The sequence below is a fragment of the Idiotropiscis lumnitzeri genome, chromosome 18 (genome assembly GCF_059441095.1).
Source record: "Idiotropiscis lumnitzeri isolate Australia: NSW breed Sydney's pygmy pipehorse chromosome 18, RoL_Ilum_1.0, whole genome shotgun sequence".
Lineage (NCBI taxonomy): Eukaryota > Metazoa > Chordata > Actinopteri > Syngnathiformes > Syngnathidae > Idiotropiscis > Idiotropiscis lumnitzeri.
The window spans coordinates 2,763,733-2,789,960 of NC_142408.1; the positions used below are offsets into that span (position 1 = coordinate 2,763,733).

At 40.3% G+C, this 26,228-nt stretch overlaps 4 protein-coding genes across 4 annotated transcripts in view; 1 reads left to right on the forward strand and 3 right to left on the reverse strand.

The window, feature by feature from the left end:
* Nucleotides 1-26,228, forward strand: part of txnl1 (thioredoxin-like 1) — a 139,526-nt gene that overhangs the window by 99,527 nt on the left and 13,771 nt on the right. The gene's annotated exons all lie outside the window — the stretch shown is intronic.
* On the reverse strand, nt 4,662-12,029 carry fech (ferrochelatase). Its single transcript, XM_088282092.1, has 11 exons — nt 11,807-12,029; nt 10,580-10,670; nt 10,283-10,402; nt 9,975-10,123; nt 9,508-9,642; nt 9,047-9,153; nt 8,719-8,817; nt 8,371-8,478; nt 7,382-7,546; nt 6,511-6,570; nt 4,662-4,874 (listed from the first exon to the last, which is right to left on the reverse strand). Exons 1-11 carry the CDS (start codon nt 11,844-11,846, stop codon nt 4,737-4,739), a joined length of 1,212 nt encoding a protein of 403 aa, XP_088138218.1. The 5' UTR covers nt 11,847-12,029; the 3' UTR covers nt 4,662-4,736.
* nars1 (asparaginyl-tRNA synthetase 1) lies at nt 13,644-20,738 on the reverse strand. The gene is made up of 15 exons (XM_088282208.1): nt 20,549-20,738; nt 18,420-18,502; nt 18,110-18,175; nt 17,813-17,905; nt 17,620-17,709; nt 17,450-17,528; nt 17,300-17,370; nt 17,088-17,174; nt 16,647-16,868; nt 16,227-16,426; nt 15,819-15,954; nt 15,602-15,715; nt 15,119-15,250; nt 14,605-14,736; nt 13,644-14,507 (listed from the first exon to the last, which is right to left on the reverse strand). The coding sequence occupies exons 1-15, from the start codon at nt 20,589-20,591 to the stop codon at nt 14,376-14,378; spliced, it is 1,680 nt and encodes a 559-aa protein (XP_088138334.1). The 5' UTR covers nt 20,592-20,738; the 3' UTR covers nt 13,644-14,375.
* slc31a2 (solute carrier family 31 member 2) lies at nt 20,941-25,661 on the reverse strand. Its single transcript, XM_088281497.1, has 4 exons — nt 25,401-25,661; nt 22,994-23,060; nt 22,332-22,557; nt 20,941-22,207 (listed from the first exon to the last, which is right to left on the reverse strand). The coding sequence occupies exons 1-4, from the start codon at nt 25,407-25,409 to the stop codon at nt 22,042-22,044; spliced, it is 468 nt and encodes a 155-aa protein (XP_088137623.1). The 5' UTR covers nt 25,410-25,661; the 3' UTR covers nt 20,941-22,041.

Below are 26,228 nucleotides of genomic sequence, written 5' to 3' on the forward strand. Positions count from 1 at the left end.
ATTCCATCAGAGAGAAGTTGATTAAGCCCTGCGGGCGAGCCTGAGATATCATCAGATTGTGTTGAATCCCATGAAAGAGAGAGATGGACTCAGAAATGATTGCAAGGGGGAAATCATGCTGAAAATGATACAAAAATAAACACTCACTGACCACTTCATTCTGTAAGACAACACAAGCTAAAAGAAAAAAAAAAAGGAGAATTGCGTTTAAGTATCAAACATGCGTTAGGCAATCAATCTAATGGGATTCAATACAATATTTAAAGTTATTAATGGGAAGTCAACCCCATTTTTTTTTTTACGAGAATATGCGCTAGGTGCCTTCACTAGTCTAAATGCAGCATTGTGATTAATATTGCGTTTGTGGAAAATGAGTTAAGCAGTAAAATCCACCTGTTTTTTTTTTTCAATCTGAGGGGGAGGCCATTTTGCCACTTGCTGTCGACTAAAATGGACATCACAGTTGCTGAGGGTTCTGATAGCGACCAAATGGCTCAGCTTCAGAAAACATGTGAGCCGTGATCGGTCGTCACCTGAGCCCTGAGCGACGGTAATGTCATTTTTAGCTGACGGAAGTGACAAAATGGCCGCCCCGTGAATAGAAAAAAAACTGTGGATTTTACTGCTCAACTCATATTCCACCAAAAAAAAAAATAAATAATAATAATCAGAATTCCATGTTAAGAGTTGTGAAGGCACATGGAACACTTTTTTGCAAATAATGTTTTTGTGTTGACTTCCCCTTTAATGCAGAATTATATACATCACTGGCGGCCAGTCGTGGAGGTATTAATTTAAATGTTGCTGACCATTTTGGATGAGGTTTCAAAGTGGTCGAGAACTGCACACTTCAGCAACATCCGTCATGCAACAATATGAAATCAAACACCGGGATGCGACTCACTAGAGAGGGGTCATTTCTACTTGAGCGTCCTTCTCAGAATTCAAAGATTGCTAGTTTGACTCCCTCAGACTTGTTGACGAGTCGCCACGGTTCGAAATCAATCCATGATCATTTGCTTTGGATAAAACAATCTCGCAATGATTCTGTTAAATGCCGCTGCGGAAAGTGACAAGCAGGGACAGAAGGTCGCCAAACACAAGACCTCTCCTTTGATTTTGGTCATTTTAATCCAGTGCCCTCCTCTCATCCCTCAATTTTGTCATCCCTCCTCTCGGTTCTTCCAAATGTTTTTCTTACTCTTTCCCAACTTCATACCTCTCTCCCTTTTCTCTCCAGAAATCAACGGTCGTTCTCTCAATAGGAGGTCGCGGGGTTGGCCTTGCAGTTTTTCAATTACTAGCAGCCTGCAGTCACCACACAATCCACGCTCACGCACGCACGTGCATGCGGACACACACACACACACACACACACCTGAGCTGCATGGCTAGTAGAGTAAATGGAGCAAAGAGAAAAGCCATTCGGGTGTTGAAAACGCAAGAAAGAGAAATAAGGGAAAAAGGACGAAGCATAAACGTTTGGAAACTTTCGGAAGAAAATGATATCCTCCTCATTTGTCCGTGCAGTTTAACGGAAGTGTGCGAATATATTTTAAAATTTTTGTTGCTTAGGTTGACATGATAATGTGAAGGTGCAAGAGTTAACACAAGAAATAAGGGGCATGGCCTTGTAGGTGGGCCCTAGCCAGAGGCCAACGAGCCAAGCAACCGTTTTTATTTTTTTCTCTGCGTTGGCTACATGGAGGCACGAGTTTGGTGTTTGCGGAACCCTGTTTATGTGACTTCCTATTAAATGTGTTAAATTGTGATATCTGAGTGCAAAAAGGCGGGAACAGCCTCGTCCTGGAATCACATTTCCCGCACGCAAGTAAAGAGAAAAGAGTGTGGTGTGAAGGAACCCAGGAAAAATAGGAGTAAGGGAAAGGGAAATAGAAGGAGCACAACAAAGAGAGGAAGAAGGTCAGTGGAGATGTGACAGGAGAGCCAACAAGGACCGAAGGAGAGAAAAATAGAAGGTGATCACCGGAGTGAATAAAAAGAAACTGGACTAAATAAAGGAAAAAAAAATGTGAGGGGAAAAAAAAACAGACAATTATTCAAAAATGGGTGAGAAAAGCCGAGGGATTCGTTAAGGGGGGGGGCGATGTGTTTTGCGATGAGAAAAGAAAGATGGGGTGATGCAAAGAGGAGGAACGCAAGAAAAGTAAGAGATGACAGCGATGTAAAAAAAAAAAAGCGGAGGGAAAGACTAAAGCTGGCGCAGATGCTGGGGGGGAGGGGGAGGGGGGGTGCAAAATGGGACGATGGGGGAGAAAAGCGGAGAGTGCGCCAAGCCTTGCAACCTCAGGGGTTATTGGGTCGTGGACAGCCAATCTCTCTCGGCTTAATCAACAGCAGCAAAGGTGATTGCGACACCGCAGGGGGCTGCTGGGGGAGGGGGGGGGGCTTTGGTGGGAGGTGAGGGGGAGGCACGCTGATAGAAATGAATGGGGAGGTGTGGAAGGCAGTGGGGATGGTGCTGGGAGATGGGGGGAAAAGATTGGTTAGACAAAAAAAGTGGGGGGGGGTGACCAGGTTGAGAAAGGAAGACGAAAGGGAGGATGGGGACTGAAGAAGATGGAGGAATTGAGAAAAAAAAAAAAGAACACGAGGAAAGGAAGTAAGACAAGAAGATGCTTGGAGTGAGGGAGAAGAGGGAATCGTTTGGACGCAAGAAGAAAAGATGCAGGAGGGGAAAAAGTCTCAAGAATGGAGAGAATCCCAATAGAGTTTGAGATTCATAAAATTATGTATCAATTATTTGTTTCTCCACTCTTGTACTGACTTAGTAGCAGACGCTATCACATTCACGCACACACACGGTTCGTGTGTGACCACCGACCAGTGAGAAGAACCAGGTGGATAAAAAAAAAGAGCTGACAAAAGGCAATATCAAAGCAGTTCCCAAGCTACTGTCGTCCAACAACACATGCTGATTGTGCACTTTTTACACAAGCTCATTTACAGTTCCATCCACGCGTTTTGGGGAAACATTTCAAATACAGTCATCCAAATTCAGGGATTTCATCGGGTGCAATAATACATACACGTTACCATAATATTAATTTTCTATTCAAAAGGAAGCGGATAAAAGGCTGCGGTGAATTTTTTTTTTTTTTTAAAGTGAAATCCCGTCTCTCAAAATGATCAGAAATCACAGCTTTCATGGATCACATTTTGCCATTTATTTGACTATACGGGAAGACATGCTGACAGCCCATGACTCAATTTTAGATTGAAACGATGCAGAGAAATGTTTGTCATACAACAAGTCAAAAGCAAATAAATAAATGCTAACACTGGAGGAAAACGGCATCTTAATTAGTATTTCGACTAAATGCACTTTTCAGATGAACACAAAAAAAAAATTCGACTTTTGGCAGCAAAATACTTTTTCGCTCCCCACTTGTGTGCAGCAGTTAAGCGGTACGTGGCCATCAAATAACTTTTAGCTTATTTTCGTACATAATTAGTCTGGAAAGCTTGTACACGCCAACAAAATTGACATTCGCACAACCTCAGCTATGCATGCATACGAGTATTTACGGATCATTATTTTTTTTAGCAACCTAATCGAACTTTTGGAAGCACAAGCAACTGTGAATTATGTGAAGAGAGAATTTTTGCTGTAAAGTGCAATTTTGGATGCATTCCAGGGGGGGCGAATGGTCGATGCTGACCACCAGTGAGGTGCCAATGTGGAGCTTAACGAACATGGAAATTGTGACGTCATCTCCCCTTTAAATGTGGTCCTTTAATAAAGCCGGCGTTTGGCCATTAAAAATCTTTAGTAAGGATGTTACGTGTTGGCATCAATTTGTAAATGATCAAGAATGTCATTTAGTAAATTCACTCTTCCCATAAGCACTCTTGTAAAAATTTAAATATAACAAAATAAAACCTAGTTTACACATGTAAAAGGCACATTATAATGGCAACATGGCGGGCGGGGGGTGGGGGGGTATTAATAGCCTTAGGGGGACATTAAAACATGCTCGATTCCAGTCTCGTGGCAAGAGAGAATTTTCTTTTGAGTTGTTTCTTTGAAACATTTCATGAAGCAGCAGCAAGGATGATCTGCTCGGCTTTAAGGAGACAGTTGACCTTGAAACGACCTGCCAAGAAACATCGGTCGCATAAACAGCGGACGAAAGGTTCAAAAGTTGAACTGTAGACTTGAGACGAGGTTGTTTTTTTAAACGCATCATGATTAAAACTTTGGCTTTAACGCTTAGACCGCCGTGTCTTGACATGACAAAGAAACCGCCACAGAAAAAACAAAAACGGGACTTGTGAGGTGTAGAGAAGATAGAATGCAAGAACACAACGCAAAAAAAAAAAAAAAAAAAAGACTTAAAAACAAGTGCAATTGATTTTCTAATTCTGAAGGGGTGAAGCGTTTCTGCAGATCACCACTTCTAATTTATATGCAGACCTGGATAGAATATTTTTACAATTGGGTGATTTTGTTCATTTGCACGCGTTTCACACTTGCCCACCGATTCCAATAAGCAAAAAGATCAGTTTATTGTTTGTAAACAAAAGACGAGCTGAAAAAGGTATGAGATGCTGACAAAGCACTTTTTTCCCCCCCGCCCCAACCTCTGATATTTTTCCTTTAGAAGTTTGTATGAAAGCCTCGTTCCTCCACACGTGATGTCTCCAGAGGCCGCGACGTGTCCTCATGGGCAGCGCACAAAAACGCAAGGGGTGTGCTTGCCTGCGCACATGTTCTACGACAATTTCTGGTTGGCGAAAAAGGCCTTGGTCTCTCCACAAGTGGGATTGGTGCACAGAGGGCAGCGGAGAGTCAGCTGGCGGGAACATGGCTCATTGGACTTCAGGTGAGACTGGACCAGTTCTGCCAGAGCCTGGACAAGACCAAAGACAGAGAAATTGATTTTCCTTCATTTACTGAAAAAAAAAAAAAAAAAAAAAAAAAATGACATATTTGCTAGAACACCAAGAAGAGAGTGACTGGTAGTCAAGATCAAATTGCAACATAGTGAGACGTATATCGTGAGCACCCCGGTGGCCTGTTCAAAGCATTATGCCGGCGTGTCCGCCATATTGGATGTGGCCATTCAACTGACTGCAGCAGTAGCATCAAAAATATGGAGTTATAAGTACTGTAATTGCTCAATTATAAGGCCACTTTTATTTTAACTATCAGCCCAGATTACTTGAAGAGGATCTATTAAAATTAATTATAATATAGAAGACATGCTTTCTGTTGCAGACATGGGCATCCTCTGCCATTGATTTAGACGCACGCGCACGCACGCACGCACGCACGGCCCACCATGGGGTCGCCGAGCAAAGGCGGGCTTGACCAGCCAGACAGCTGGGCAGTTCAGTTCCACTATAGTCAGCTCTTAAGATTCCCCATTGATCCACTCTTTGCTTTAATAAACCTCCCTCACACACACACACACACACACACACACTCACACAAAACTATTAGAGTTGGAGCAGTTAGCTGTTGTAGGGCAAGATAGTAACGGGAGGCAGTGGAGCAGGGAGGAGTGAGGGTTAAAAAGAAGAAAGGCAGAAATGAGACGGACAGAAGAGAAAGGAAAGGCAGAAGATAGGAAAAGGGGGATGGAGGGAATCCATTTATTGACAACATCCTGCTTGTAGTTGACTTATTCCATGAAAAGGTCTGCTGTGGTCTCCTATGTGTCTGTCCTGCATCGCTCCCACCTCCCTTCCGTCATTAAATCACCCCACTACAATATCTCCTCCGTATGTATTATGTACACACTCGCTGCCAGTCATACATGAATGTGACCTAGCCATTAGCAATTTGAGATCATGGAGAGAAGAAGTGCTACAATTAGGGGGTGCCTCATACAATACTCAAGGAGTAGAATGCCTTGAAGCAATTGTTTTCATCTACATAAGTAGCCACAGACAAGTAGTTTACTAACTAGAGTATAGCAAAGCAACCCTCGACTCGGGGGCGCTGCCAAGGATTTTCAGTCCCATGAAAAAAAAAAATATATTAAATGCACTCCAATGCCACAATCTGAACACAATATTAATTTCATTTTATTTTAATTTTTTTTTGCAGCTTATCACGCCAGCAAGCAGCTGCTCTTATATACCCATCAATAGCCTGCAGATTGAATTATTTAAGTTACGCACAAATTAATAATAAAAGACAATTAATATGATCGTACATTCAACTTGGTTTCATGTTTTTAGCTGGTGCCAGCATTTCTGACAGGTTTAAAATGGAAGGCGATACTGTGGCCTTCAATTTTTAGCTGTAAATATTTAGTGCACTTGAAAATGCAACAAAAATCCACACACTATGCAAGGTTGAACTGAAACTAGGAAACTACCTGGAAATACAGTGAAGTAAAGTGATCTAAAAAAATAAAAATAAAAATGTGCAATATACATGAAAGGAAAAAAATACTGACTCATTTTTTTTAGCACTATGTAGTCGTATCATGTAATGTTGTATTATTGTTCATGTGTGCGTGGATGTGTGAGCGGTACCTTCATAAATAGAGGATTCCCATTCAACGACTCTGCTCTTCTGAGGTTCTCCACACCACACTGACATGGGGAGAAAAACATAAAAAAAAAAAAAAAATTTAAAAATAAACTAAATTCCCCAATGTGACATTAGTTCAGCAAATATGATTAAAAAAAAGTGTTTTTAATTTTTCCCCATCCAGGGTAGGAAATAAATAAAGTTCATAGTCAAAGCATCATTAACCCGATAAGCGGATGGGTATGAAACAAAATTATTATTATTTTTTTTTTTTTAAACAAGAGCGTTGCTGCTGAGACACTTGAAGAGGCTCAAACTGTTCAGTGATGAATGAGCGCATTACAAATAAATTGTATTATTTGTTTGCCGTCAGAACCGTCCATCATTGTGGACATCATGACTACTTTGAAAAATTTGACACTGAAAACATTTGGAACGGGACATTTACATACAGGTATTACATATTAGTTTAAGTCGGGTAGTTAAGGACTAAAGCAGTCGTGCAGCAAATGTGTGTGTGTGTGTGTGTGTGTGTGTTTGTGGCACCAGTCACATTGATCTGTGGTCACCTTGCTGGTGCCTTCCGACAGACATGCCACTTGGCTACTGGACAGACAAAACCTAACACACATCCTGAACAATTTATCTGCAGATCAGAGATCCACTGATGTTACTTGATCCTGCAGACATCAGAACGGGTCCAGACCGGACCCAAAATTATAGACTACGAAACGCACTTCTCCTTTTTAGTCGTTAAAATGTTACATTTTCTCAACCTTGTCGCATTATTTTATTTAATCTAAACCTTGGAGTCAGGAGCCAGACAGAGCCGTATGATTTCGCAGACTGAACGAAACTTCAACAACTTCTCACCTCCTCACCCAGCACCTGTCCATACTCGATGTCCAGTTCGTGTAAAGTCTCGATGTGGTCAGAGGTGAAGGCGATTGGCACTAGCAGGATGTTCTTTTTCCCCCTTTCGCAAAGCCCTTTAATGACCTCGTCAGTTTGGGGGCCGAGCCACGCCATGGGCCCCACCTGAGGGATGAAACACAGAGCGTGATGAACTCTTGATTCGATAGGAAAGTGGCTCCCCCTTGAGGTGACAAAATACAAATCACCATGTAGGGGACGAAAAGGAATTCATACCATATTTCAATTGCCCTGCGGCTTTTAAATGCACATGATGATTTAACTAAATTAAATTACTTTTTTTTTTTATTTTTTTTTTTATAAATGACCTTGCTGCAAACATAAGTAAGATCTTTGGATCAAAACTACCTCATTCCGCAAAGAGTTGGTTTGGTTGAATGCCCACTATAAATTTACGCTACAATCTTTATTGCAGTGGTTTTCACATTTTTTCAGTACCACCTAAAAATAAAAGGCAGTGCCATTGCAATGACCAAAATAAAATACAGTATATTAATCGAGGAAAAAAAAAAAAAAATTCTAGTAAGCCACTGTTCCACTACGCACAGCTTAAACATTAAAACTGCACTTAAATAATTACATTTAAAATGTAAAGCACACGCAAGGTAAATTAAAAAAAAAAACAAAAACTCTTCGTAACGTTTGAAACCAAGCTAATTGCAAGTTAAAAGAGTGACTGTCTATAGTTGGGGGTTACTGTGTTCGGTTTAAAGATGGGATTTAATTGACAATGGTTTCATGCATTCATTTGCTACGACGTAAGAATTTCACCTCATGCACCGCAATGAGTACCACTAGAGGGCGCTGGCATCCCACGAGACACTTGGGGAATCACTGTGACCGATCACATGTCCTTATTATCTATGCTCAATTGCACATTACCACCAAACGGATCCGCAGTTAAAAATCTAAAGTATGTCTGCGTTTACCCTGGACTGCCACACCAGTCTGTAAGGGTTACAGTGTCCGAGTCGCTCCATAACTCTCTGGACTGTAGCGCCCACTTCCTGGGGGTATGGGTCACCTCTGTTTACAACCTGCACACATTACACAATAGTAGGACTGTCTGTCATGAAGAGTAGTAAGTTGAAGAGTAAACATGGAATGTTTGTCTAATAGTTAAAAGAAAAAAAAAATGCAGTTGCGTCAAGTGAATTCATTTTACGGCATGACAAATGTTTTCGGCGTGTGCTCGTCATAGCGGATTTGATATAAAAATAACATTAGCGATAAAGCAAGACGGCATCGCACGAGAGGCAATATCAGGTTGCACTTACAGCCATGGGAAGTGAATGGGCCGAGAATAGAATCACGACATCGTCTCTCTTCTCTTCTGGAAACTTCAGAAGCTCATTACTGACGTGTTCTGCAAAACACTGCACACGCAGACCCACTCTTATTTTCAGAAAATAAAATGCTGCGCTCTCCACTACTAAAATGACATATTTATATCTAATCATATAATGAGGCTTGCCACCAGTTTCAACTCATTAGTTGCCATGACAACGCTGTGCCTAAAATATTTAATGATTTGCCTTGTTCATTCTGCCCCATTAGTGCGTGCGTGTGTGCGTGTGTGCGTGTGTGCGTGTGTGCGTGTCTAACCTCCACTAGCAGAGGGTGTGTGGGCCAACGGTCAATGACACTCCAGCACATTTTTGGCCGGTCCCCTCTGCTTCTATAGTAACGGTAAATGGCGTTTAAACTGCTACCTGTTTTCACACACACACACAACAATGAAATCACATCAAGAACAAAAACAAATTTTCAGGGAAAATGTTGTTGGTTGTAATGTTAATACAAGCTATTGTTGAATGTAGTGGTAAGCGATAGTAATTGGCTGTTTGGTGATACTTAAAAAAAAAAAATAATACAGTCTAGTTTCCCCCGCATAAAACAGTCATGCGGAGATTACCCCCCAAAAAAACTTAATCTGTAATGACATTGACCCAAAATGGACAAAGATAAACGTAATTAGGTTAAACAAACAATGCAACACCGCCATGCCTCAGAATTCTGTCCTTATCCTAAATATTATTTAGGACTATATGAAGCGCGTTTGTGACCTGTGGTGGAGCAGCTATACTGAGGATATTGCGTGAAGGCAACAGCTCGGTCCACTCCGTCTTTCTCCATCTCCTCGATGGCCTCCTCAGTCAGTGGGTGGACATATCGGAAACCAATGTAGAACTTATGAGGGGCTGATGGGAAAGAAGAAAGATTTCAAAGTGCTGCGTAAAGTAACACCATTTTTTTTTTTTTTTTACAGGCAACTGCAGCAGACAAGTATTCAAGAATATCAATTTTGGGAGTCGGTTATCGGTGAACTGCTGCTTAGGCTAGTTTGTGTCGTTATCTGTGAGGCGTGAGGCAGGCGTGTGAGCAGCCACTCCTTCAATGCGCCGCTATCTTCATTTTGCACCCCGCATGCAAACAAGTGTGAAACTATTATTTAAGTGGATCGAATTGAATTTCGCAGTCGTTCAATCCAACGCACGCCCACTAAATGTCCTGTGTGGATGTTCGCGCTCACCTGTCTCGGGGCTCATTTCGTCCAATAGTTTCACCATGCCCTCGCCCTGCATGGCGGTCCAACGTTTGATGGGCGAGCCTCCTCCAATCTTGCTATACTGCTCCTGGATCTTTGGTGTGCGGCGCTTGGCAATGAATGGGCCAAGCTTACTGTGGAGCAGAGAAGAGCGATTACACAAAATGTTACCAACAGTGAAGTGCACCTTGTTGATCGATCATAACTGAATATAAAATAAAAACTAACAACTTCCGAAGTGTATTGCCTTTAAAAATGTACTTTACAAATCTGCGTCGACTTGTCATTCGTACTTTTGTACGGGGAGTTTCATCAAGTCCGTGTCCATGAAGAGCCTGAGCAGGAAGTCGTGTACATCTTCAAGTTTCTCAGGCCCTCCCATGTTGAGCATCAGGATGCCTGTCTTGGGTTTCCTGCACAACAGGTTTAAAAGCGGTAATATAAGGTTCCTGTAAGAGTGGCCCTAACAGCACATACATTTTTTTCTGTTTCTTCTGCAGAAACACTGAAATCTAAATTCAAGCATTAATATTTATCATTTATGTATAAAATGAACTTGGCAAAAAAAATAAAGCGGGTGTGCGTTTCACCTGTTGTCCTGCGTTTCTGGGGTCGCATTGTGAGCCAAAGCGGCAACACTGGCACGAGTCCTTATGCTTAGACTGACACTGCTCCTGGCAACTGCAGCAAATCAAAATTAAATAAAATTGAGATATTGGTTATTGAGGCAGGGCTCTTCGATCCTGTTCCACGAGAGCTGGTATCCTGCCAGTTTTCCATCATTCCCAGCTGCAACGAACCTGATTCAAATCATCAGGCTCGTTATCTAGGTTCTGCAAACCTTGCCAATTATCTGATCATTTGAATCAGGTGTATTGCAGAAGGCAATGATGGAAAACAGGCAGGATATCGGCCCTCGAGGAACAGAATTGAGGACTCTTGATGTAGTCTTCAATCAAACTGTATATTCTCACAAGATTTATTTTTTCTCAGGACCACCAAACACACCGAATGAAATAAAAAAAAAAATACAAGATAAAGTAATCTAAAGATAAAAAAAAATATATCTGATACGAACCGTTCTGTAACCAATTTTTTAGGGTACCATTCATTCATTATGCTGCAATACCCCGAGACGCCGCCAGGATTCGGAATGAGATTACGCAAGTTTAAAATGCTGAAATTGTGTAACTTTCATTATTATTAATGCTCCACTGAAAAATATAATTCTGGTAAAGAAATTTACTACTCAGATGAAACAATGAGAATCAATACATGCATTTGACTACGCTAACATAACACCGAACATTAAAACGTACTCAAGTGGAGTTGATGTAAAGTCGTCGAATTTGGGGTTACCCAGTAACGGAAATAAACGGTTTAGACAATAAAAACTTATTAAGAAAGTGCTCTGCTTTTCAACTTCAACTTGGAATAGCGTGAATGGAAAATGAATTTGAAACATTTGCGTCATTTAGAATAATTTGATTTGTTTAATAATGTGGATTAAGATTTGAAACAAATAGCAGTTATGAACATAATTCCTTATTGTGGGAAGTCACAACCGGAAATTGAGCGCTTTTAACCATTTAACTTATCGGTAGTTTATGAAACTGACGCCAATGTCAACGATGTATTGGTGTAATTTTACTCCATACAAGCCTACGCATTTAGTTCTCTTATAACTCTACCTAGGCTACACAGAAGATGCAGCAATTGTTGACTAAGTTAAAATATGTGTAAATAAATTACAACTCTCGTGTCTAAACATAGCTTCGTCCGAGCTAAGTTAGCAGTGTAGTAATAGGACTACTCACATTGGATCAAGCGACCGGCGTTGCCCAGGACAGTCATCATGATAGATACCAATTTTTCTCACCCCACAAAAATCAAGCTGGCAAATAAAACTTGCACTTTCGGTCTCTTCAACTGTGCCCGCAAGCGTGTTCCAGTCTCGCGTAATTCGTTGTAGGATATCTCAACGAGATTCCTTCAGCTATCGCCTCCAGCTGGCTGGGTCAAGTTAAATTAGGTAGCATGGTTATTACTTCCGGATATTGTTTTAACGTTTCATACGGCTCCAAAACAATACTACTTCAGTAAACGAAAAGCAACGAAATAAATAACAATAAAAATGAAAAAACGTTTTAGTTAACTAAAGACAAAAAAAAAAAAATAATATTTTAAATAACAAAACGTAACTGGAACTTCATTAACCGTTACAAAACTAACTATGGATATAGCGAAATGCCCTTTGTGTTCGTTGTTGGTGATTAATTTAATACACTGTGCATTAGGTTTGATTTTAAATGTGATTTTAAATGTGTGATTTCGGCATTTGCCGGAAGAAGGGCATTTGATCAGTTTTCTGGGGGTTGTAGTCTTACGAATGCGTGTTGCACAAAAATGACGTCATTTAGCAGCACCCGTTTGTCGTGTTGGGTTCGGTTATTACACCACACCATTGTAAATAAGCCACTAAAGAATTTAGACAAGCAAAAAAAACTAGACAAGTTTACGTGTTTGACCTTAAATACACTTTAGACGCAGGCTTTGTTTATTCATTTACAGTATGAGCTAAACTAGTATTACAGTAACATGCAATTACGATAAACAAAAACATGGCATATAAGTATAGAAAGTCATAATGTACAGTCATACCACCCAATGACAGCAAAAAAACAAATAAGAGATTTTTAATGTTATTTGGGGGGGGACATAATCGTCCGCGTCAATATTGTCACTTCCGTTATATCACTTCTTCTAGCTTGACAACTTCATGCAAATCTGTTACGTTAATGTTACGTCACTCCACTCCACAAATGATCCCCACGTTCGTTTGTAGTCCTATTTTTTCTGCCCCAAGCAAGTTGTTCCCTAATATCTTTATTTATTCTTTATTTATTTTATTTGTTTCTATTTCTCCGTTAATCTATCTGTATTTTTACTTAATAGTTATATTATTCTTTTCCACTATATTCATGATCGTTTTCTTGTTCAATTGTTCGATTTACTATAATGACTTTTACATTTGTCTAATTGTTGTATTTTCTACAGTTTGCAATAAAGAAGAAAAAAAAAAAAAAAAAAAAAAAAAAAAAAAAAAAACGTTCGTTTGTAGTTGACACGCCCACTCTCTTGACATTGACCGCACAGTAACGACTAGATTACATTGTGGTATTTACTACGTCATCGACTTCGTCTTCACTGCTGCTACTGTTCCGGTGGTTTATTACTAACGAATTTCAACCAGTCAAGAGTTTCACACTTGGGCGCAGATTAACAGGAGATGCTTTGCATACCAAAACAAATTTTAGCAAAAGATTAAAATGCACTTTACACCTGAACTTTGTTTCTTTTTTGACTCTTCCAGATATCCAGTTCAAAGTCACACGTACAACTGCCTTCATGGTCTCCTGATGTCAAAATGTGACCAGTATGAAAAGGATCGTTTAAATACCAATTCCAACTGAACCAGGAAATGATGAAACGCGTGCTGTGAATTTTGCCATTCAATTGCAAGTTAGTATAGGTGCAAGTTGGGCAAAAAAGTTTTGAAACAGTCACGCACTAAAAAAAAAAATAGAAGTCAAATTTAGTTTTATAAAGGTGATGGTGTATTAGGTTCAAACAAAGTCTCGAAGGACTCAGTCATTTGTTTGCTGCGTTTTATTGAAGTGTTGTAAATTCCAATTTTCTCAGATAAGAAAAAAAGAGCAAACATTTGATGCCATGTACATAACCGTTATCACTTGACGCATCAATGCCACAGAGCATACAATTTCCAATATTACCATGATTATAAGTTTTGTCCAACTGTAAATACCCACCAGCATCATCAATACCCGTGTACAAAGTGTATTTTCTTGCTTTGTCCTCGCCTCGTGGAAGGCCACGCCTACTTTAACATCCAACATTTGTTCAGTAAACAACCTGAAGACACCAGAGAATGTTGACATATTTTCCTCTAAGATATTTGGACAGGTGAGGAAAATGGCAATAGCATTAAAAAAAAAAAAAAGAGCCATGATATCACTTTGTACTGACCAGATAATTTGCGTCGATTGAGCTTTGAAATACGACATTTAACGCAGAAAACGATCAAGCGCATTCAGTACTTCACAATTACAGGAAATGTGTTAGTTTTCGAGAGCACGAATGGACATGAGCAAGCTGAAGCGACTGCACTGACGCGGGGACATAATCAGAAGCGTGGCCGAGCACCATACACAAGTGGGTCTCAATCAGGGTAATGTGAAAAATGAAGCTGGCAACTTAAAAAAAAAATGGAACAAATGTATAATTCTGTTCTATTTGATTCAATATTGAGGTGTACGTGTTGGTTTCCACAAGCGAGGCCCAGAGTGAATGTGTCATATGTTGTGTTTAGGGCCGGCAGCGCTGGATGAATCTTGGGTAAAGGCAGACGTCTCTGATGTGGTGTCTGTTCAGCAGCCAGGTCAGGAAACGCTCGAGACCAAGACCGTAACCACCATGAGGACACGTGCCATACTTCCTCTGAATTGTACAAGAAAGAAATCCATATTGGGCTTAAGTAGTAAAAATGCTCATTTAAGTAGAGAAGCAAAAAAAAAAAAAAAAAGTGGTCAGTTACCTGATCAGTGTACCAGTAGTACGGGGTTGGGTCAATACCCTCCCTCTTGTAGCCCTCAAAAAGCTCGTCAGAGTCCCAGATACGCATGGAGCCTCCAACAATCTCACCCACATTTGGCATCAGAAGGTCAACCTTTGACAGTGGGCACGGGTGGGGGGGGGGGGGGGGGGGGGGACATGTCAAGAGGGTTAAGTCGGCACATTGTTTTTCACATTTTCACCATTTTGCCATAAAGGGGATTTAATTATTTGTAGTTCGTTCTAACCGAACCCTAATGTCTTTTACAATCCAGAGAACCACACTTTATTGTGGATATATGATTTATTTGAAATTTTTAAAAATAGGTTTTTACAGTATTTAGGCAAGTCTGAATTTAGAGTTGTGCGTCTCCAACATACTGTAACGAGCTATTGTGCTCCATTGTGCTGTTGATCCAACCAGGGATCTTTCGGCCTTGGCAGAGTGCAGCACTTGGTTTTGAATTGAGGCCGGTGCGATCAATAATTGTGCCTACCGATTCTGTGAGCCGTCTGTCTTCATCGCAGCGCTGCATGTAGAAGGATTTGATCTCAGCTGGGAAACGACAAAGCAGAATGGTTTCGTTGATGGCATCTGTCATCAGCCTCTCGGGGGCCTCTGGGATGTCCTGACACACAAAAACAGGAATGACAAATGAGAGCAAGGTTATGAGGATAACACATTTAATATAAAAAAAAATAATCCATTATTGCTCATAGGTGATTCCAGATAGTTATTATTTTTTTAAATGATTTTATCCAGTGAACCCCCACAGAATCTCAGTTTGCGATTTGCAAATATTTCTGGGAAACCTCATTCATTATTTGCAGGAAAAAAATAAAAAATAAAACACCTATTCCCCCTTAAATGCTCAAGCAAAACCCTTGTACGATAAATGAAAATTTCTTTGGTGCCATCTTGTGGTAACTTAGTGCCAAGGAAATGTTTGTTGGAAGCGATTTGTCTGTGTCATGCTAACCTCTCCAAATTCATAGTAGGTGCCATCATCCTTCTTGACGTCGTGTTCTTTGAGCCACTTGATGGCATCCGTGTAGTTCATCCTCCTGAAAGGCCTTTTAGGGGGTTTGAAGTCCTGAGTACATTGTTACAAAATAATATAGCAACATTCGAATGCAATTCCCCCACTTGCCAAAACAAAACAAAACAGGACAGGAGCACGTGATCTCGCTTGGTACCGGGTTGATGTCATAGAGCAGTTCTGCATCGGGGGATTTGAGCACTCGGTCCACAACATCACACACCAAATCCTCCAGTTTGTTCAGCAGATCTTCAAAGGTTATGAAGGGACACTCTGCTTCAACGTGAGTGTACCTGCACAGAAAAATAAAGGCGATGACGCATCATAAAACTGCTGTTGTGTGAAGTGTTGAGCCTCCAGTTCACAAAGACTTCATTTTGCTTGGTATGCAAGTAAAAAAAAAAAACAAAAAAAAAAAACAGCCAGGTGTACCTTTTAACGAGTTACAAGGAAATATCTTCATTTAGAATTTAGCTTACAGCAACTACTTTCAGAAGAATGACGATTTAAATCTTTAAGTGACATTTTTGTTTTGCTTGGCTAGAGAGTAGATTGGGATGCTCACTCCGCGAGGTGTCTGCGGGTGCGGGACTGCTCGGCTCGGTATGACTGAGCAATGCAGAAGCAGTTGCCCATCGCAGGTATGCATGTCTCCAGGTAAAGCTGGGAGGACTGCGTCAGGTAAGCCTCCTCGCCAAAGTAGTTGAAGTTAAACAGCGTGGAGCCGCCCTCCACCTGAGTTTGCACCAAAGTTGGAGGAAAAACCTGCACGGGAAACAGGAAGTGGATGTCACAAGACCAAGAGTTTTTCCTGATGAAGCGCTTGGCCAAAAAAAAAAGTCAACATCTGGCTTGGAGAACATCAATTTGTCATTTTTCTTAAAAAATGTCTCTTGTTAAAAATTCTCATCTTAACTGTCAAACGATTCCTGCTTTACCAGGTAGTCCCGCTAAACGAATAAGACTTCTTGATGGCGTGCTTCACCTCATAGTAACCGCGGCTGAAGAAGTGCTCCCTGAAGCACTGCGTGACCGTGGATCGAACCCTGAGGATCTTGGATACGTTCTCTCCTCGGATCATCATGTGTCGGTTGTTAAGCTGGACGTCCACGTCCGACTCTTCGTTCAGGACGTTGTCGGCCCCGCCGGCAGGCGCCGGGCCAATCAGCTCCCAGAAGTCGCAGTGGAGCTCGTGGCCTCCTGGTGCCTGGGAGAGAGAAAGAAGCTTATTTTCCGCTACAATGTGACAACGTGTAGGTGAGCAAGTTTGTTTGAATTGAATTGTCATCCAGGGCTGCTAAGATTAGTCGACTAATCACAACAATGTCGATGATTAATTTTAATAGTCGATATTAACAATTTGGCGCTGTGTTTGTGTTTGTTGAAATAAAAAATGATGAAGACCACATGAAGCGAGCGTTTTCACCTGTTTTCCTTCGGGAACTGGCGTCACAGTCCCATAAAGAGCGACACTGCTCTCCGTGGACAACAATAAGCCATTGTAGCACTGGCACTGGAGACAAGAACAAGACCAGTCAGTTTGTAGATGTGAATACATTTTTAGAGATTCCCCCCAAAAATATTGTTTGATTGAACAAACTTTACTGAGCAAAACAAAAACGACACGTTGAGCTTTACCAGTTTATCAGACAGCACACACTGCAGGAAAGCAGTTCCGTCTCTCAGCACGATAAACATCAAATTTTTCCCTGTCAGCAAACACGATTCAATTCAAACGTGAGCAGTGGATATAGCCATCATCGACGTGTGAATTTCAAAACGCCGAACCTTGTCTCCGAAGGCGATGAACCCATCCAAACACTTTCACTCTCTGACCTCGCTTTGGTCCCAGATTGTTGATTTTCACCTGCAAAAACACAATCCAAAGTTGTCCAAAGGAAGGAAAGCCGAGAGAGAGATGAGTCCGGCTCGAACGACAACAAAGAACAAAGACCAACCGTCTCAGGTTCGGGCAAACTGGGGTCCTTTTCAATAACGATTTTCTTGGCTTCTTCCAGGTTCTTCTCTCTCCTCTCGTTGTCTTCTGCCTGTAAAATAAACAGGGATCAAAAAACACAGCAGACTGATGAAGAAAAGATTTTTTGGGGCTTTTTTGACAGCAACCGATGTGAAGGTTTGAGTGAGGCGCACCTCTTTCTTTTCTTTCGACTCATTCTTCGCCTGTTCGCGGTTGAAGGCTTTCTTTGCGTTCTTCATCTGCGTCTTGGAGATCGCTACCCAACGCTGTCAGAAATAAATAAGATGCCAAAAATACAGAAATTCACCACAACGTGTTATAATGTTTATAATCCCGGAATCATATCGCTTCGTACTCCTCGAGAATCCGAGCGAATCCTCTTTGGTGAAGAGATGCATACCCGTAGTTGCGGATCCTCGGAACAAAAGCAACGGGTACAAAAAAAGAAATAAATAAATGAATTGCGCTACCTCTCCTTCTTTCTGTGAGTCTATGTAGATTGTAGGGAATGGTTCTTTGCCAATGAAGAGCAGAGCCTGTGAAGGTAAATCAAAAACACAATGATCAGATATTTGGGGGGAAATATAACTAATATTTAAGAAATGTCACATCTCTTACATTTTTATATTAAAAAAGTGAGCTTGAGGATGTTTTGCATTTTCTTTGGCTTTTTTTTTGCGACACTTATTCAAATTCACGATAATGAGACACAAATGACCTTCGCAATTGGCATTATTAAAGTTAAAACTGCAGCTTAAAGATCGTCTGTATTGTGCTTGCCTTGAGAGGTGTCTTGAAGGGTTTCTGCTCAGAGCCATCTCCATCCTGGTCGTTGCCACATTTGTCCGACACGTACACTTCCCCTGCAAGTACAGCAGTTTTACGAGCAAAATTCCCGGAGTAATCCACAGAATAAATCCATAGGGTTCATCAACGCCAATAAGATTCGCTTGTGACAGCTCTAATATTAAGTTTAGCATTGAACTAAATGAATATTGCTTTTTTTTTTTTTCTCTCTCAGGTGCCAATGCTGATCCACCGCAAGTATGACTGCTGTTTTAATTTCTTACACTCGTTTCACTGCTTCAAGGGTTAAGCTTGCAGTTCATTTGATTTGATCTGATTTAATGACTTCAAAGTATTCGCCTGAGGGGATGACATGTAAATTGTTAGAATTAGTGAAACTAGACCCTTAACTTTCTCATGTAGATTTTTAATTAAAAAAAAAAAAAAAAGACCCATCCCAGTCGTGGACACTAGTTAAATAAATAAAGTCCCGCTTCTAGTGAAATGACTCCCACCTCACATCGTTTTACCATTCAGATTGACTCACACTCCTGTTCTGCTCCCATTTTATTAATTTATTGAAGTTAATTTGACCTTTGGATCATTACGTTTACCTTGAGTTTTAACTCGTGGTCCACATGACCTGAATATAAACATTCTTTTCAGGGGGGAATATTTTTTTCTGTTGTACATTTTCTAATGGATGAAGTATGCTACGAAAGCACATTTTCTGTCAGAAGTCGACTCCCATCTTGTCTCGACATGTGGTTGTAATGTCACAAAAATACTTGAGTCATCACAGCCCTCTAAGTTTATTTATTTATTTTTTTAGGGTTCCATCCATTATCCAAACCGCTGATCCTCAAGAGGGTCACGGGCGCGCTGGAGCCTATTCCAGCTGTTTTACAACAGGGTTATCATCAGTCTTAGTCACTGTGTGACGCATAAAGTTCCGGTTACTCATTAGTTGCCCATTTTTTTCCCCCAGAGTTTTGTAATCCTTGCTTCATGCAGTTTCACAAACCTTGCTTCATTCGAACAACTCAGACAGTAGATGCTTTGACACAGACACTTGGTTCACACTTTTGTTCAGGTAATGACCAATTACGGCTTACTCGTTTTCTGAATCTGAGCCATGAGAAACTGTGATATCATTTTCAGTCGACACCAGCTCAAGGTAGTTCCTACATCACTTGCGCATATGCCCTGACATTTGCAGTCCAATATTGGTATCATATGTGATCGGGCTGCAAGATTAGATGTATATAATGTATTTAATATAATGTGAAACATTTCTTCATAAATATGCCAATGTTTTCCATCTGCGAAACCATTAACTAATATCTGAGTCCCAAAGCCACAGAACTTAAATGAACCATTAATAATCTTGATCAATTAGCTTGGCCGGTCTGTGATCTCATACATGACCTTATTTTCAGTTTCAATATTACATCTTTGTAGCCCTAATATAAGAACAATTGAGTGTAATAGCTTTCAATACATTGGCTCTTACTGAAGTGAAACCAAGAAATCCCAAACTGTTATCTTGTTTTATGATTTATGACATGATAATGTTTAATGATTTGATAGGATGATATGGTTTTATGATATGATTATAATTAGCCACAATAATTAAGACTGAACGTTGTTCCTGGTGTGATGATACACGAATTAAAACGGTAAAGGCACAATGGGCAATACACAATAATGATCTCCTCTAGTCAGTATTCACGCAAACTCTACACAACACACAATGATGTATACTGGGGCTGACGGGAAATGTAGTTTATAATACAAGATTTGTGTAAATTAAATCGCGATGATAAGTGAATGTAATTCACTGACGCAAGACCTGATTCCGAGTAGCAAAATGACAGCTGTGATGGGTTACCATTAGGCTACAAATGTTTCATTTTAACGTCCTTTTCATAATCCTACCATGTAATACATTACGTTAATTCAAAGCAATTTAGTCAAAATATATGTGCATCTAAGAGTTCGGTGATTACTAGCATGCTAATTGCTATCATGTGTGAATGATGCAATTGCTACTGTACACATGTCATCAGTAGCTAGGTGGCTAACATAGTTAGCCCGCACACATTCATTGGTTTCTTACTCACCAACAGACACTTGGTCCACGCCTTTTGTTATATCCGTCGCCATGTCACTTCAGGCGCTGATGTGGTTCCGCAGACAAAATAATTTCGGAAAACACAAAGTGCCGGCTGGTCTTGTCCTGCTGTAGTGTTTGACACCACACAACGACTGAACTACCGAATTCGCTGAGAAAGGAAGTCTTTCCGCAGCGAGCCGCAGAAGACTGTCGCTGATTGGCCAGTTTCAACGTCGATTCAGTATCTGCAAATTCAATTGGTGGAATTTATTGTCGGCACTGTCACTTGAAACGCCCCATGCCTCATGGTTTCAGATCAAAGGATGAATATGAAACGAAAGTTTCGAAGTCCAACTTTTATTACATTAAGAGCATGTAAGATTGTATTATATTAATACTATTAGCTTTAGCATTTACATGACAGAATGTCAATCATTAACAGGTTCATATTTAGTGCATGTGTAAAACATTGATTTCAATTTTAAAGAAAGGACAATTTGAGATTTGAACTCAAACACATTCACAGACAAGATTGCAGGTTGTCAGAAGACGGGGATGTTGGGCCTTGTGTTAAACTAAGCCACGGAACCGGATGGGAATCAACCTTGGGACGACGTGCCTTGGGCCTTGGACTTGTGTCACAGAGGACCAGACCAGATATCTGATTTGTACATTTCCTGAACTCCTGAGAATTTAGGAAATTATTGGAACAAAACTCGGATCAGTCTTCCTTCTTGTTCGTTCACACATACACAAACCACACGCTAAGATTATTATTTTTTTTTAATTTCACATCATGTGCTACAATTATTAACAGCCCTGATGTTAGGATTTTGTAAAATGAAAAAAAAAAAAAAAACAGCACCTAATTTACTCCCGATACGCCTGATTAGCCACTCAGCTGCCTGCTTACAAGCAAAAATCACGATTGAATAAGTTCATCAAAGAGATGTCTGCATTATTACAGATAAAATAAATATAAAAGAAAACAAATAAACTCAGTGCAAAGATTAAAATACTTTTGAATCAGAAGCACTTTTTAATTTGTAATGTTTTTTTCCTTTATTTTAATCAAACAAATGAGTGTAGACTGGTGTACTACGAAGTTAACACCGGCATCATCTTAATCAGACATTTCTAACATTATCCTAGTGTTAATATACAAAGTTACTGATAAGTAGTCATTGTTGATCACAATTCTTTTACTCCCTTTGAGTTCCCACCGTGAATGATTAGACTGACCGTCACCATTTAAAATAACTTAAGATCATGTAGTTATTTTAACTTTAACACGAACTTTGTGGAACACAGAACAACCCAAGTCATGCACATACAGAATATTAAGTGTCCGCTAGAGTTGCTTTTGGTTGTAATCGTTCTCTGACAATTTGACAAACACTAATACACCCCAAAACCGCACATCAGGATATCACATATGTTAACCAAAACAACGTGATTGTTTAAATTCTGGCGAGAACACACCCCGGGTTGTACTGTCCGTCAATGCTGATCTAGCAGAGGGTATGAGATTAAATAACCTAGTGCGGAACCTGCGATGACGCCGAAGAAGATCCAAATGTTGAAGGACATGACGCACAACATCAGCATGTAGCCCAAAGTCACTTGCAGCAAATGGAGCAGTGTCTGAATTCCATGGAGCAACCGTCTGAGGACCAGGATACACACAATTTATTTATTCATTCGTTTTCAGTTAGTCAGTCTCTCAGTCTCTCTCTCTCTCTCAGTCTCTCTCTCTCTCTCTAAGTTGTGGCAAGGAGAAAAAAAAATACCTGCTGTTGCTTGGAAGAATAGGGTGTGATTCTTTGGGAGTCAATGAGACTTCAGATGGGCTGTTTTCCAGCACAGAACTGTTGTTGCTCTGGGGGGACGCCATGGCAGCATAAGAAGTCGAATACTGAGTCTTCACTGGGCTCCTGCTAAGCCACATCCTCCACACTTTGAGCAGCTCGTAGAACACCGTCAGCAGCATGACAACTATCACTGACAAAAACATGCCTGGGGAACATACACCACACTCCATGTTAAATGTTAAACAAATTATACCATGTACTATATATCCATATATATCGTTCCTCAGCCTTAAAATATATTTTTTTTAAAAACAGGAGGCGATCGTGTTGTGGTTTTGTGTGAAATTTTGGTCAGATTATTGACATTCAAGAATGTCTCGTGTGTTTGATCACTGGGCATTGATTATATATGGAAATGCGCTGCGCTTCCTGCACACTAGATGGCACTAAAGAGCTCTAATCCACCCATGAATCAAGAACAAACAGTACATATGGGGACCACTATTTTAAAGTATCATTAACCGTAAATTTCACTTTAAAAAAAACCAAAAAAAATTAGAAAAAAAAGAAAACTTGGGACTATTCACCACACAAGCAAACAATTCTGTCTACAAGGATGATAAAAGAAAATATTTATTTACCTCCAGGACTGTTCACATGCCAGAAGTCAAACAGCAGTGTCACGCTACTTGACGCCTCAAATGTCATCTAAAAAATAAAAATATAAGCAAAACGTTCAGAAAATTTACAGTAAAATGGTACATATTTTTTTAGACAATTATTACATTGTCTAATATTTCCTCATGCAACAATACAGATTGCCCCTGATTTAAGTTGTTTTTGTTTTTATCTCATGTCAATTGATTTTGCCTCAAAATGACGGAAGAAGAAATTCCACTTGCACAGACTGTCATGGTTGAGGTTTTTGGTTGCTCTGCAGTCATCTAGAGACACCAAAAAAACAACTGATGGGGTAAAAAAATAGCCTCTTTGAAAGGCGGAATAATTTAAAATGCTCATTCTCCTGTTGCTGATTCTTGGATTTGTTTTTAAATTAGAAAAGGAATTCTACTGCATTACGCCCAAGGTTGAAATAACATTAAATTCACATGACTTACAACCCAATTACAAAATAAAAGCACGTTGTGCTCTGTGCTGCTACAGAATTGTGACGGACAAAAGAATGTCTGTGTGTGCTGCTCACACCACCACTACGACCACCTTTGCCCTCTCACAGCGGTCAATTGGAAGATCTGAAATGTCAAATCATCTCTTTGTTGTATAAAAGAAAGTGTTCAAGGTCAAATGTCATGAAAGGCAGTTAGTTTGGCGACATGACGGTGGTAGTTTCAAAACTTACGAGGGATGCCAGTTTGCGTAATGTACAATAAATACCATTATTATATTTTTAAAAGTGAGGATTCCTCACTGTCTTCTGCGGGACGTCAAACATTTTGTAGAATTAAAAAAAAAAAAAGAGGCGGAACAAGGAACTCCCAGAACTTGCACAACACCTTTAAAGTAGAGTTCTTAGGCGTGACAGGTATTTTAGATCACAAAAGGTTCGGTGACATGAAACTCCTTCACCGTCGCACACTCTTTTGGGCAATTATGGGCTTTGGACTTTCTGGGAACATATTAGGGAAGAACATTTAGAGGTCTTGCATGACTGTGGCCTATTGTGTGAAGCATAAAGCAAAGTACAGAAGCATGGAATCAGGGTCAACAGCATGTCTGATCTCACAAAACGTATTTTGTAGTTATATGCTAAACCTTACGGGAAGTCTGGCATTTTGGTTTTGGTTATTTATAGCCGTCATATTATAACGAACTCCTCTTTAAAGATGAAAGGTTATTGAAAGTTTTTTTATTTCATCGCACGCTGTTGCCGTGGCGATGTGCTGCTATGAAGACAATGATGCTGTATTTGAGGGAAATTCTGAAGTCTTTCGACAGTGATAGTCAAGAGAACAACATTTCGGAGCCGAGTGCACTTCTCAGGAGTACATGAATGATGTAAGGTACAAAGTTGCAGATATTTGTTTTTTAATTTACTGATTCATAAAGAGGTGGCACGGTGGAAAACTGGTTAGCACGTTGGCCTCACAGTTCAGAGGTGCAGGGTTCGATTCTGGCTCCGGCCTTCCTGTGTGGAATTTGCATGTTCCCCCGCGCATGCTTAGGTTTTCTCCGGTTTCCTCTCACGTTCCAAAAACATGCATGGCGGGTTGTTCGGACACACTGAATTGCCCCGAGGTGTGCTTGTGAGCACTGATGGTTGTTAATCTTTGTGTGCCGTGCGATTGGCTGGCAACCAGTTCAGGGCCCGAAGATAGTTGCGATAAGCTCCAGCATGCCTCGTGAGGAGAAGCGGCTCAGATAATGGATGGATGATTCTTAAAGAAACTGCACATTTATATTTCTTGATTAATAAGCCATGATTAATATTGTTACTTGCATTGCTGAACAGAGAAAATGTGGTTGAATGTTGGGCTTGGTTCATTTGACTGATTTTACTTTCCGAAAAATGGCTCAAATTTGGGTGAATTCAGTTTGAAATCCTTCACTCCTGTTCAAAATGATAACACGTGGAGCTCTGACTGAAAATCAAGGAGTGCGCATGAAAACACATAAGAGTGATTTTTATAACTGCATCAAATTGTAAATTTAATTTGCGATCAAATACAACATGAATAGCGATGTTGGAGGGAATGATCAGGTATTTTCCATTTTAAACCTTAAGGCTTGACATTATAGACCTTCAACAAAAGAGTCATGAAACTCCCATGCTGAAAATAAGTCCCACTCCAGTCGTTATTTGTCAATATATATTATTCGACAGAAGCAACATTTATTTTGCATGCCAAAACTTAATGCCCATGCTCTGATCCTTATTTGCGCATAAAATGCACCATTCCGCTTGTGCACTGGCCTCATACACACTTGTCAGACACACGCAATAGCGTACAATGCACACAATCATTAGAAAAGTAAACACGTGGATCTGAGTAGTAACGATACAAAAAAAAGTCGTGAAACGAAACTCACAGACATCATGTTGAACTTTCGGGGATGAGGAAAGCGTCACTTGCTGTCTTGTCGTTAACGCCTTTTACCCATTGCGGGCTGCTCTTTCCCGCTGCTTGGCTCTTGACGTTTCGACAATTAGATGTCAAGTACGAGGCACTTGTTGCGGTACGCCCTGTGAACTAAAAGACGAACGAAATCCTCCCCAAAAACTACAGTATTTTACCTCGTGACTTGAAACAATAAACAAAAGGCTGACGGGCAATGAAGTTTTTCTGAGGTGGGGCACGATTGTCGAAATATTTCCGGTTCGTGTGGCTTCTGCGCATGCGTGTTCACATAATAGACGAAGCCGAAGGTTTTGCTGGCGTTGGGTTGTTTTCATTATGTCATAATGGAATTGCAATTTTTACTCGTGTTAAAAAAATGTTGTAAACACAATATTAAAAGCAAAAACACATTTCTGCCCTCTAATGTATTTCACTGTGGTCGAACTTAACTCTCCCACAAGAGGTCAGAAGTACGCCAGTACTCAAATTGTAAAATTCAGTTCGTTCTTGTTGAGACAAGTTATATATCAACATATCATACATCAACATTCCTTCCATTAATTATTAGAGTATGACATTTTATGTACATGTTGCACAACATAGAATGTTTCTAATTGTCTTGGCAACTCCACAGTAGCCTATGTTATCCCAAAAACTAAAATCCCACAATTCCCAGTCATGTGATTATATCTAAATTAACTTTTAATGGCAGCGGTTTTAATATGACTCATAACACTGGGATTTTTTTTGGAGAACAATACATGTTGAAGCGTTTTTGGAAACACTTCAAAACTATTGA